Source organism: Osmerus eperlanus, chromosome 21 (assembly GCF_963692335.1).
Source record: "Osmerus eperlanus chromosome 21, fOsmEpe2.1, whole genome shotgun sequence".
Classification (NCBI taxonomy): domain Eukaryota; kingdom Metazoa; phylum Chordata; class Actinopteri; order Osmeriformes; family Osmeridae; genus Osmerus; species Osmerus eperlanus.
In genome coordinates, this window is record NC_085038.1 from 7,773,710 (window position 1) to 7,787,064 (window position 13,355).

The following is a 13,355-nucleotide window of genomic DNA, read 5'->3' on the forward strand; positions in this document are numbered from 1 at the left end:
CCTGCTCTCCTAGATAACAACACTACCATACTGTGCTTTGTGACCAACCTATCCAACACTGCCTCTTAGTAATTCATGTATGGGATGGAACATGTATTATTTGTACTGAAACCTGTGTAATGTTCATGACAATGTTGATCTGTGACTGTGGTTATACTGTGTATGAGACCTCTAATGTGGTTTAAAGTACATATCAAACATGTTAGCTTTATGAGCCTTAGAAGCAGCATTATAAATACAGTATATTCATTACATTTCTATAACAATTGGTGTTTTATTTAAAGAACCCTTTCCTCTGATTTGAGAAGGGTGTGAAATGTCAGTAATAACACACAATACGTCTGAAATAAGAACACTTAGTGGAAACACTAAGTTTTAGGTGACATCAGGCGTTGTTGGTACCGCCTTATCAACAGTTTACTGCTGTTACCCTTCTATAGACAAATTAGTGACGTCATAGACTCTTGTGGAATGTTGGATTCCAGATTTGTTTTGATTTGACTGAAGAGATGTACTGTATGTCATTGCACTATGGAGAACTCTCCTCAAGGTAAGACCTTCAAGGTAACCCATCTTTAGTGAATGCTAGTTAGTTACATCTGAAGACAGATGTGTTTCATATTGTTACGATCATTAATTAGTGTCCGAGTTTGCAGAAACCCCCCAGCAAGAGAACCAAGATGAGGTAAAGACGAGATCAACTCTCCTTGGATATGCACACACGTACACGGTCATTCACACAATCCGCTCCAATCAGATTTATATCCATTAACTTAGCCCATCCCTGACCTACAAAATGACAAAGAAGTATTTATTTGGGGGCTTGGTGGTAAAGCATGCTGTTAACGTGGGTATCTTTCCTCCCTCCATCCTTGGCCCTCCGTTCCGCACTGCCCAGCCGACAGGTTTCACACGGTTCCAGCATGCGGGGAAGCCGGCGTCCCGCCAGTCCCCCCATGCTCAGAGCCGCAGCCTGATGCGCTTCAAGCGTGCAGTGAGGACAATCCTCCTCATGTGCCGCGTATGCCGCTACTTCATGGCACACTCCAACTTCCGCTACAACATGGAGTTCAGCTTCTTTGACAGCCTCACCAATCGACCGTCCATAGGAACGGTGTGTGTGTGTGTGTTTGTGTGAGTGTGTGTCTGAGCGTCAGTCAAGGATCTCAGGGGATGTTGAACGTTCGTGTAACACGTTAATGTCTTTATCTGCAGGGTAAAAACCTTGTTTTTGACCTGAACCACTTCAAAGTGAAAGAGGTACAGTTTGGCCTCAGATGGAATACTTCTTAAGCACAGCCATGTCGCTTCTGTGACTGCCCTGATGTCTCTACTGTGTGTTGGGTCTGGGCCCCTCCAGGACAGGATTCCAGTCAGGCTGGTGGAGATCATGCGGAAGCCCCCGGAACACCGTTCTGTTGCCGAGGTGTCTCTGCTGCACAACATGCTGAGCGAGTTGGAGTTCTACAGGCGCTACAGCGTCACCCTGCAGCTCCTACTGGCCAGGGTGGTCCGCTACCAGAGGTCTGGCCTCACACCACTGGAACTCACATGTTTGCCTCATGTCTTCTAGTTTTTTTCTCTCTTCTGTTTTTCTTTGTTCTTTTTTTCCCGCCTCTTCTCATCTCCTTTGTTCTATTTTCTTTTTCCTGTCCTCTCCTTTCCTCTTCTCTTCCCTCCTCTCCTTTCCAGTGAAAGTAATTCTGCCATGTGTGTTCCCGCAGGCTGGAGCGCAGCAGGGTGGTGATCAGGATCGGCCATCTAGGGCAGAGCTTCTACTTCATCTTCACCGGCCTGCTGGCCGTCACCAAAGACAAGGATGGCACCAGCGCGTTCTTGACCAAGGAGCCCATACTGATAAGGAAGGGCATGAGCTTTGGGGTGAGATGTCACAACGAGTCAGTGGTGGCGTCGCTCTGGTCTCAGCCGTGGATTGAGCGTAACGGGATGAACGTTTTAGGACGTGGCCTTGATCAAAGGCCTGAGGAGGAACGCCACGGTGGTGTGCATGGAGGAGACGGAGCTCATGGTGATCGACAAGGAGGACTTCTTTGCGAACAAAATGGATGTGGAGCTCAAGAGGGAGTTTGACTATCGCTTCAGCTTCTTCAGGTTTGGACGAACGATCCATTAGGAGTTGTCGAATATTTATCGGGCACGAGTCAGCCAATATGTTTTACGGGCACTTTTGCTCTCGTTCATTTCTCTTTCCATCTGTTCCTATTGCTCTCTCACACATACAAACACACACACACACACACACACAAACAAACACACACACAGGTCAGTCGAGCTTGTGTCTTCCTGGTCATCCTCTCTCATTGAGATGATGGCAGACCACTCCAAAACACAACAGATCCGGTATGGTCGTGTGATTGTCAAGGACACTAATGACTTGGGCGACATCATTTTCATTGGCAAGGTAATAGAGGAGTTATTTGCAGTATTGTATTAATATAGTATCTATGGGAGAGGTATTGTAGTGTTGTGCTACCTGTTTAAGGGCCAGTGTGATGTGCTGAGGATGGTGGACCTCAAGTCCTGCAGTACCTACAGACAGCTTCTCAAACAGCACCAACAGAGAAGTATGGAAATGGAACACACACACACTGACAGGAAGACACATTGACAAATGGTCAACAGGAAGAGAGCTAATTGATTTCACCTTTGTGAACTGCAGTGCGCGAGAACCAAGCTAAATGTAACCGACGGCCTGGCCACCCTAAGGACGTACAGACACAGCAGTGGTAATATCCTCTTGTCTACCATCCTGGGAACCCATGGTGCCCTCCAGCGCTCTTAGCTTTGCAGATCTTTCACATAGCTTTTCCATAGCTAAACGGAAGATATACAATGCTTTTGTTTCTCTCCTTGTTCCTCAGCCTCTCCGACAACACGGTCATGAAACACTTCCCGTCTCCCTCCAGAGGCCTCCCGGCGGATGTGCCCAAAGTTGCCTGTTTCCTCGTTGACAACCTCTGCCAGGGCAGCACATTTGTAAGATGCATTGTCTGCAGGAACATTTGGAGAAAATCTAGTCGATTTATAGCATCACATATCTTGTGTGTGTGTGTGTGTGTGTGTGGAGTAGGGTTTGAATCAGTACCTGATGCCCCAGAAGCAGAGAGACTGCCGCAGGTTTGTTCTAGTCAGTCGCAGTGTGGAGATCCTGCGAATGGAGAAGACGCGCTTTGATGAGCATGTGGATGACACCACCCTGAAAAAACTGGAGGCTCTTCAGAAGACCTACCCGAGGTGAGACACGACCCATTCCTGTCGTCACAGAGATAAACGGCGCTCCGTTCGCCAGAAACATGCAGCGAAGCGTTTCCAGGTGCCGTCCAGTGAAGAGTGTGGATGTTTGCGCTTACAGTGATGAGGAGCTCTGCACCTTTTTCATGGAGCGTGGTCACTGGAAGGATTTCAAGAACGGCGTTATGCAGGACCTGCTACCCCACCAGGAGGAGCCAAAGGCATCTAAACCCCAGCAGGCTGGCGCTGGTCCCTCTCGGTTCCACCAGCAGAAGAGGCACACAACCAGTTAATCTAGGCCACTCTCCACACATCAGTTTTAATGTTTTGTTTATTTGAATGCATTTCTTGGTAAAGCCTGTCTACCGTATACCATATATTTTGAGTGCAATGTGATTTAATTGTCAAAGACAAAATATTGAGCATAAAGAATGGATGAACAGTTAAGCATAGAATGGATACATTGGTTCACACTACTTGTATGACATCTGACTATCTAATTTAGGGGAATAATTTAATTAATAGTCTGTATATTAAGTGGTGTCAGTCAAGTGACGACCAAACTTGGGCTGGGGTCCTTCGCAACCAAGCCCCGCCCTTAACGACCCGTGCTCCACATCGGCAACGTAAAGGAACAATAACTGTCGTAAAACCTGCAGCCCAACAACTAAACTACAACCAACTTCATAGCCTTTAAACCATGCAAATCTTCACTCTCATAAAATAAAGCAGTTTAAAAGTCACTATCAGAACAACTGTCACAAAGTTGTGACCTGCTAAGTTTAACATGTCTTTGTTAAAGCAGCAGCATTGTACCTCAGAAAAAAAAGAAAATGTGTCCTCATGCCGATTTGCATTTCAAAATAAAACTGAAGCATTATTTAACACAAGTCTGTGTCTTTATATCTAGTTATACATGGCTGTTTTATTATCCGTTACAGTTGAATAAACAGTACCATTTTGTTTGATATACTTGCGATGCAACAATGGCATAAACATTCAACCAAATTATTGATTGAGAGACTTTTATTTTAAAATCGTTACGGATTTAGGTTGACTACGCTGTATCCACGGATGTCACAGCCACGAAGACTGTCAACTAGACTCTTGAACGTCAGAGTGAGAGTTGTTTGTTTCCATCTCGGTTCAGGAGTGGATTGTTGTCTCAGGTGGTCTTATAGGTATATCAAAGTGGTAACATTTTGTTATTGTGTAATTTGAGAAGTAGATTAGTTCTTTGAATTGTTGTCACTGGGCTGGGTCAAGCAAATCTACGAATGCGTTGTGTCACATGAGAAGGAGAGGAGAATTTGTCATTTTGACAGACACGAGCCTGGTAAGACAATCTTTCTTAACAGTAAGCTATACATTTTCTTGTGACCTCTTGGTGGTCGAAAACTTCTCGCTTTATATATATATTTTCTAGCAGTTTGATAAGAAAAAAAAGAGTATGCGTTTCATTTAATGGGTGGGTTTTCTTGCCAGTCTACGAAGGCAAGTGGGCTGATCTGGCTGCAGTAGCATACAGACCAGTTAGACTTTAAAGCTAGTGGCGCTAGCCCATAATAAGCAGCTAGACGCTAGATTTCGAGCATGAGAGTAATGTGTGTACATTGTCGTATGCTTATTACACGTTCTGTCGACAGCCTACAGGAGGGGCAGTGAGGAAGAGTCAAAGTGGCACTCCTGACTGGGGGACGAAGTGCAGTTCCTGTGTATTGGAGAAATCCACACGAAAGACGAGCCTGACTATGATCGAGTCATCCTGGGATGCATCATTTACGACGGAATAACATTAGGAAGTTCTGTTTATCAATACTGCAACGGGATTCTTTTAACGGCATATAAACACCCCTTTCCCTGTACAACGGCGATTTTTCTATCGGAAGGATAGTGGTATTTTTTCTACATTCCAAATAGTAAAGATCACGAGCGATGTGAGCCGTAGAAGATCGAGCAGCTATGAAGAATGCGGAGAACTGACCTCTGTAAAAGGCAAAACAGCCTATGCTGTGGAAGCCCACCACGGATCAGGCAGAATGGCATCAAACGAAAGATTGTACGAGGTGTGGATGCTGTATTGCAACAAGGTGAATATCATTTTCGTATGCTTTGGCATTTGGGTACCAGTAAGGGATTGTGATGAGGTGACGTAATGGATATCATTATTTCTGTGTTCTGTTAGTCCAACAGTAACAGCAGGTGCGTACGACTGGGGAGATGCATACGAGTTTAAATACTGATCTACTGTCGATAAAGCACACTATTCAAATGCATTCTTTACTAGACCTTGTTTGAGAACAGTAGCCAGAGTCCAATCCACACCAGCCTTGAGTCAGCTGTTTATAAACATACTAGGGTTTAATTCACTTAGCGGTGTGCATGTTCAATATTCTATTGACCAATCAAATCCCCCCGCCTGAGCCTCTCCTCACGTGAGTCTCAACTGCAGTCACACACATTTCCCACATTAATCCCCTTCTAAAACAGCCCTCTCCAGCATCCACCTTATGAGGACAAGGCTGTTTGAGTACAATAAACAGGCATGAATCACCCCAATGTTTAGCCAACATGATCCTACACAAATGAAGTGTTTGTGGCATACCAAAAGCTTTATATTTCACACTCTCAACTGCTGATAAGTGTTCAAAACAATGTCATATCACAAGTAGTGTCTGAGGGTTGTGGGATATAACAGTAGGGTGTAAACACCCCTTTGCTTGCACATACTTCTGGCAATCTCTTGTTAAAATGCCAGTCATTGCATAGGGTATACACAGTGTCTTTGTCTTACTCGGAGTGTGCATTTGCATGGAGTATATAGGTTAGTCAAACTGACTCCCCAATGCATACCTATAATTCACACAGCCTTTGTCCAAAGACCCTAGTACGTTTACCCAAATTATTAGAATATTTATCATAGCCCTTTTATACTCCCAGAGCAGCCACAGAGTCAGCAGAGACTCGGGGGTCTTCGTCCTGTTTGTGTGTTTTGGAGAGAGAAAGAGAGAGCAGGTTGCCAGGATGCATTTGAAGTAAGGAGACCTCGTAGTCACGTGTGCAGATTCAGCTCAGGAATGTTTGGATGGGAGGCCCATCTCCCCCACACGACCTCTGAGGAACCCCCCCACCACACACACACGCACACACACACATAAATGTCACTGGTTATTGGTGCCTAGGCAGGGTGACCTCCACTACCGCTCTCATCCCGGTTGCTGTTGTTGTTCGCCCACTCATCTTTGGGAGAGTGAACGGTTGGTGACTGTAATGATTAACCCCGCGGGAGAGCTGTCAACATCACGAGGCCAGAGGTTGACAATGGCACGCCAGGCGGAATGAGACCTTTCAGTTGAAGGTTTCAGGAAGTGTGGTGAGCAGTGCTAGGAGAACTTGTTTGGCCAGCTCCGTGAGGCCATGTTTGTGGTAGCAGGTTGCTTTCGAGTTCTGACACACACACACACACACACACACACACACACACAGGTTAGTCCTCATACCTGTCTTGGCACATCACATTGTGAATGGACGGGTTCTAGGTAATTACCCAAATAGGATCTCTTCCCTTCTTTCTCTGTGAAAAAGGGAAACCCCAGGAAAAGTGCAGTCAGGTGGCTGAGTGGTTAGGGAATTGGGCTAGTAATCTGAAGGTTGCTGGTTCGATTTCCGGCCGTGCAAAATGACTTTGTGTCCTTGGGCATGCACTCCACCCTACTTGCCTCGGGGAGAATGTCCCTGTACTTACTGTAAGTCGCTCTGGATAAGAGCGTCTGCTAAATGACTAAATGTTAATGAAAAGCAGGTCCTGAACACATCCCGCTTCTTTCACTGCGGCTTGCCGGAGAGGGCAGGTGGGGGGGACGGGGGGGGGGGGGGGTGAGAGGTCACAGACAACCGTTAAGACGGTTACATAAGGATCTGCTTACCCCCTCCTCGCCTCTTGTCGTCAGCTCGAGGTAGCAGGCTGTCCCTAAGCTAACCACGCTGCGTTGTTTCCAGCACAACAGCAGCACAGAACGACATCACAACACTGTCTGCCCCTCCTCCGCCCCGGCTACAGGCTCTGCCAAGTCAAGGACATCCCTCTTGTTCTCAACAACATGACAACATGCCTCAGTAGCGCCGACAGAACCGTTTACGCGACGGTGTGATTAGCTCAGCATCTGCTCATTGTTTTGTTGTCCGGACGATTCATTCGGCGGCTGATCCATTCCTACTCAGAGTAAGGCGTACTGGTCCGGATACATTGGGCCAGATAATCATTTCCCTGATTCACAGAAAGACTGAACCGCTCCTAGATGACATTGTCATTTGGCCCTGCTATAAAAACCAACCCAGTGATTAGGAGAGTGTATGAGAGGGCAGCCGTCAGGAGTGGTTGAGACTGGGGAGGAGAGAGCTGTGGTTTCACATATACTCAAGTAGATTAACCAGGACTTTTTCCGGCTCGGCTCCCTGTTTCCCGGTTAACCGGTCTAATCTTCAGACACACACACACAGAGGAAGAGAAGCGCACTCTAACTCGGTTTCGCTGGTAAAGTTTGTTCCTTCGGGCTGCTATATCCCCTCTCCTTTTTTGTCTTTCATATTGCTCTCTCATGTGTTTTGGTCTCGCTCCTGTCTGCTATGAATATCACTAGGGAAAACAGTGATGTCATAAAGATTCGGAATCAGCCATGCCTTGTGTGGTTTAGCCCCTCCCACAAGTGCACTATAAATACAGACCGTGCAATGACATCATAGCCAATCCCGGCTCAGGACGGGAGACTAGACGAGGAGTGTCAAAAAAAAGAAGGAGGTGATCGTGGCTCTACTGGACTGCCGTGGCAACGGCTTGGCAGAAGGGCAGCTGACTGAATGACCGTCTTTAGATGCTGTGGTCAGGCGGCCTATGACAGCACTTCCTGTCGCAGTGGAACTCGGTCACCAAGCCGGCCACGCCTGTGTCTGGGCCGGGGGGGAGGGCGGGCAGCGCACGTTTCCGCAACCTGCAGGACTGGGCCCTCTCTCGGTGTGTCTCCATGGAGCTGGAGGGCGAATGCCCTTGACTTGGTTTGCTGGTTAAGACCTTGAGGTCAAAGGGATGTCAGGGTGTTATGAGAGCCAGGGAGGAGTTAGTACAAGGGTCCGACGTCACGGGATGAGGGATGATCAGTTGTGTTTCAGATAAACCCCCAAACCAGCTTATCAACATACTTGGCTCCAACCCTCACAGTCCATACATGTCTGAGTTTCGGAGATACAGTCAGACGGAAAGGGCGATGCCTGTTGAGTCAAGCGTGGCGATTTCGAGTTGAGATGACTCCCTTGTATGTGTGTGTGTGTGTGTGTGTTAGGTCAGCGGCACTGCCCAAAAATAAACAGAGCCACAGTCAGAGCAGGGTGTGTCCCTCCCTGGCCTGTCCCAGTCCTCAATGGGCATCTGTCCTCCAAGGCTGCCCGGTGAATGAGGGCATTCTCCCCCACTCACACACTCCCAGGGACAGAGCAATAGGGCCAGTGCACAAACAGGGCCCGCTCACTTGAGAGAGAATGTGTAGGTCTGCTCTCTATCTTGGCGTGGTTGTAGCACATGACTCTCCATAGAGGAGGAACTGTGTGACACCGCAAGGGAGAATACAGAAGAAGGCTTCTGGGTGCTAAGAGGGAGAGTTACTATGGCTCTCCAGTGTGAGGAAGTAGATGGCTTCCCTCTTCCTTCGTATCACACACACACACACACACGTACAGTCTGTTCTGATGACCTCACTTGGAATTCTGGAGAGTTTGTTTCCTGTTCTGGATGATTCCCACTCTGACACGCAGGCAGCAGAGCCTCCTAGCCCCCGAGCAAGCACACGCAGCCTCACTGATCTGCACCACATAGTTCAGCCCTGGCTGGAGCCACCCTGAAATTAGAACCTGATTAGAACTCCGACTCCAGAACCTTGAACTACTCAGTGTTCTGTCAAAACAGCACGGTTTGACGATCACGGTATCGGCCAACCCGGCCTATTGCCCTGCGATGATAATCAACATAATAGCTCAATAATGCAGTAATCCGCTCAGCCTTTTTTCTCAGCTCTTCTTGACCTGAATCAGTCTCCAGGGACGAGGGTGGAATCCCCCCAGCCAGGGCTAAGTGCTGGGAGATTAGAGAAGGGCAGATGACTGGCATTCTGAGAGCTGGGCACAGTGTGTGTGTGTGTGGAGGTGTTGAGGATGGCTGTCAGAGCCTGTGGTATGAATGCTATTGACTGAGGACAGGCCCACGACGCTGCTATGTCAGAGGCTCCAGGCATCCAACCCCATTGTTCCCAGAAGCGTTGAATGCCTGCCGGCCAGCTGCTGGCTCCCCTCCCTGGGGGTGGGGTGGGGGGGGGGGGGGGGTGGAGTAATGCGGACCGGCCGGTTCCCGGTCAGGTGTGCTCTCTCCCTCCCCGCCCGTCTGAGGAGGGCCCAGTGGTGGCAGGACTCTGCTGGGCAGCGTGGCTTCAGTTGACCGTGACTTTTGTTTGTGGCGATTGTGCCTATGACTTGGTTTGACAGGAAGTGGGGGTGCTGGGAGAGCCAAGATGCTTGGCTTCATAATTCATAATCAAAGACTGAGACGTAACTTTCTTACTATACAATCGATCAACAAACGTATCCCTTTGTTCTCCCCCCTCTATCTCTTTCCCTCTCCCCCCCCCCCCCCTCTGTCTCTCTCTTTCTCTCTCTCTCTTCTCTCTCTGTCTACCCAGAGGGATCCAGACTACCTGAAGCTGTGGCTGGAGACCTTCATCAGCTCCTATGAGAGATGCCTGGACGTGGACTTCGAGAAGCCACCTTCCAGGTGAGACGGCTCCTCCGCAGAAACGCATGAGCTCCACTCGACCCTCTGTTTCCCCGCGTGTGCGTGTGTCCGCATGTGTGTTGGGTCTGTGCCTAATATAGCTTTGCAGGATGCTCGAGCGCTGAGGTCAGGTTCATGATGCAAGTGAGAGGCAAGGATGCCTCCTCTGGCATTCTGTGTAAATGTGCGTGTTGGCATATATGTGAATGTGCTGGTGTGTGTGTGTCCTTTTGCATAGCTGCTTTCTGTCTTTGAGAGCGTGGAAAGTAGAGGGAGGGAGAGAGAGAGAGAGAGGGAGAGAGAGGGAGGGTCTGTGCATCCCTGACAGAGAGGACGCTAGAAAAACACGCAACGCTGCGCTCTCCAAAGTCCCAGCTGTGGTCACATGACCACAGCCTCATGAAGCCCGCAACGGTCAGTCACATGACGTTACGTAAGATAGGAGCGTGTGACGTGTGTGGGATCGGAGGGAGGGAGGGAGGGAGGGAGGGAGGGAGGGAGGGAGGGAGAGAGAGAGAGAGAGAGAGAGAGGAGGGAGGGAGGGAGGGTGAAGTGCCGTGCTAGGGGAAAGCAGATTAAATCCCATTAGGTCAGCTCTGTCCCGCTGTAGTCGCCCCCCCCTCGTCCAGCGCTGCCACAGCTGTCCAGCTTTCCCACCGTCACGCCTCTCTCCCCATTTGGTGAGGCTCATCTGGCTCGGCTCAGCCCTGACAGGTCCCCCTCCACAATCAAAACACACACACATCGTCTTAAACACCTACTTGTCCCCACCGACATAAAAGCCCGCTTCTAGCAATCATGCATGACTGCCTCTTTTTTTTTTCCCTGTTGAGCTTTCTCTCTTTGCTAAAAAATCGAATGGAGCATAACTCACTCTGTGTGTGTGTGTGCATCCAGGCTGGAAGAGGTGCCTCCAGTGATGACCCTGCTCCCAGACAACATCCTGCAAGTGCTGCGTCACCAGCTGCTGCAGTGTGTCCAGAAGGCCTCCGACGGCCTGGAGCCAGAGCAGCAGAACCTGGCCCTGCTCCTGGTCAAGTTCCTCATCGTGATCTGCAGGTCAGTCGCCCACCAGGGGCCCACCAGGGGCCCACCAGGGGCCCACCAGGGACCCACCAGGGGCCCACCAGGAGCCCACCAGGGGCCCACCAGGGACCCACCAGGGGCCCACCCGGGGCTGTGAGGAGGGCGTGTTGGGGAGTATGGGGAGGTGTGAGGATGCTGGGTAGACCAGACCCCCTGGGTGCGTCGCTAGAATGTTTGTCTCTCTTCCCTCAGGAACCTGTCCAATGTAGAGGAGGTCGGCACCTGCTCCTACATCAACCACGTCATCACCATGACGACGCTCTACATCCAGCAGGTGTGGAGACGTCGATGTTCTTTCCCAGTTGCCCAGTGGGGTATACTGGATATGTTTCCCTTATTTGTGTGTGTGTGTTCTCCCTGCAGCTCAAGAGCAGGACCAAGGAGAAGGAGATGGCTGACCAGACCCAGGCTGAGGAGTTTGTCCGCCACGCCCTGGCCTTCTGTGAGAGCCTCTACGACCCCTACCGCAACTGGAGGCACCGCACCCTCGGGTACGCTAGCTAGCCGCTACTGCTAACTAGCCGCTAATGCTAACTAGCTAGTTACACGTGTGCAGCGTTGAGGGCTCTTCCAGCTACATCTACTTGGGTGTTTTCCAGCCCTTCCTTGTTATCTACGAGGGAAAGTTTGGCAATGCGATGTTAGATGGGAGCTAGCTAAAGTAATTGAATGAAGGGCATTAGGAACTCATTTGTCATAGAGCCACCAAGACGTGCCTGAGGTAATCCTGCCGTTTCTGGTGCTAATTCCAGGCCCAGATCAGGACAGTCCTTCTAGTGTTCCTCAGTGCCCGCTAACACACTCCATATGCAAGATTGAATGGTGTTCCTGTAATTCAGTGCTAAAGCTCCCTGTTTTTTCCACCAATAACATGTAGACACGCACGCAAACCCACACTTGCACACGCTTGCTCTCTCTCTCTCACACACACACACACTCAGGGAGATGGGCTGAGGCTGTGTGCGACGGCCGAGGCTGTGTGCGACGGCCGAGGCTGTGTGCGACGGCCGAGGCTGTGTGTGACGGAATGTGTTTCTCTTTGTGTGTCTCGTCCCCAGGGTGCAGCGGAGCGCGGTGGAGAAGAGCAGGCAGAAACACAAGGCAGCTCCGCTCACTGTGGAGTTTGTCCCCTTTTTCTACCGTGAGTGTCTCCTCATCCTCCGTCTCTCTCTCTCTGTGTCTCTGTGTCTCTCTCTCCTCGTGTTGTCATTCCAGAGTGAGCCGCCCCCCGCCTCTTTCAGGCAGTGATTGAGTTGAGGATAAAGCCATGTTCTCAAGTCAATGAAAAGCGGCACCAGCTTGTTCCCGAAAAAACAGAAGCCCTCTTCTCTCTCCCGCTGCCTCCCTCAACAACTTTCCCTGAGTGCCTCACTGCCTGCTCTCCCTTTCTCTCTCTCCCTTTTCTCTTGCTCTCTCTCTCTCTCTCTCTCTCTCTCTCTCTCTCTCTCTCTCTCTCTCTCTCTCTCTCTCTCTCTCTCTCTCTCTCTCTCTCTCTCTCTCTCTCTCTCTCTCTCTCTCTCTCTCTCTCTCTCTCTCTCTCTCTCTCTGCCTCTCTATCTCTCCCTCGCCCCCCACCACCTCTGGGCCCACATGAATCTGCTCTTTGTGTGCTCGGTCTGTTTGCCTGGTGTTGAGATGGGCTGATAGTGAATGGAGGCTGTCTGGCTCCCGTCGACAGCGGCCATTTTGCACAAATGGCCTATGTGCGGCTGAGGTTTTATATCAACACCTCAGAGATAGCTGTCCCCCGGCCCAGACAGACTCCCCCAGGCCTTACCACAGCAACCTGTCAGAGGTTGTGTGTGTGTGTGTGTGTGAGAGAGAGAGTGTGTGTGTGCATGTTGGGTATGGGGGGGCTTGGTGTGTGAGGGAAGAATACGGCCTTGCCCCCCTCTGCGATCCAATCGTTTGCTCGTTCTTAGCCCTCTGGGATTGATTTGTCCACCCTGTCACTGAACAAAGCTCTTGCTTCACTACTCGGAGGAACGTGTTGACAGATGAGTTAATATACGACTGATAACACGCTGCCCTAAAGGTTACTGACGTGTGTGTGTGTGTGTGTGTGTGTGTGCGCGCACAAGTGAATGAAGGTACTGTTTGTACGATAGCGAGACAGGGACCATTAAACAGGACCATTCTAGCAGCTCTGGACCGAGCCTGATGTTGTGGTTGGGGGATGTTTGCATAGCTAACACTAACACAA

The 13,355-nt window shown here is 49.8% G+C and overlaps 2 protein-coding genes across 7 annotated transcripts in view; both read left to right on the plus strand.

Moving 5' to 3' along the window:
* Positions 1-1,259: 1,259 nt before the first annotated feature.
* On the plus strand, positions 1,260-4,067 carry LOC134007596 (cyclic nucleotide-binding domain-containing protein 2-like). The gene is made up of 9 exons (XM_062447173.1): positions 1,260-1,524; positions 1,725-1,881; positions 1,961-2,112; positions 2,284-2,422; positions 2,504-2,585; positions 2,681-2,747; positions 2,883-2,997; positions 3,092-3,255; positions 3,374-4,067. The coding sequence occupies exons 1-9, from the start codon at positions 1,325-1,327 to the stop codon at positions 3,543-3,545; spliced, it is 1,248 nt and encodes a 415-aa protein (XP_062303157.1). The 5' UTR covers positions 1,260-1,324; the 3' UTR covers positions 3,546-4,067.
* Positions 4,068-4,344: 277 nt separating this feature from the next.
* The window catches only part of nbeal1 (neurobeachin-like 1), a 31,347-nt gene continuing 22,336 nt past the window's right edge, over positions 4,345-13,355 (plus strand). For all 6 annotated transcript variants that reach the window (XM_062446277.1, XM_062446279.1, XM_062446278.1 and 3 more), the window contains exons 1-7: positions 4,345-4,588; positions 4,899-5,342; positions 9,975-10,066; positions 10,964-11,125; positions 11,345-11,426; positions 11,516-11,643; positions 12,211-12,293. In XM_062446277.1, the coding sequence (XP_062302261.1) occupies positions 5,292-5,342; positions 9,975-10,066; positions 10,964-11,125; positions 11,345-11,426; positions 11,516-11,643; positions 12,211-12,293 (598 nt within the window). In that variant the 5' untranslated portion in view covers positions 4,345-4,588; positions 4,899-5,291. The remainder of the gene's footprint in view (positions 4,589-4,898; positions 5,343-9,974; positions 10,067-10,963; positions 11,126-11,344; positions 11,427-11,515; positions 11,644-12,210; positions 12,294-13,355) is intronic.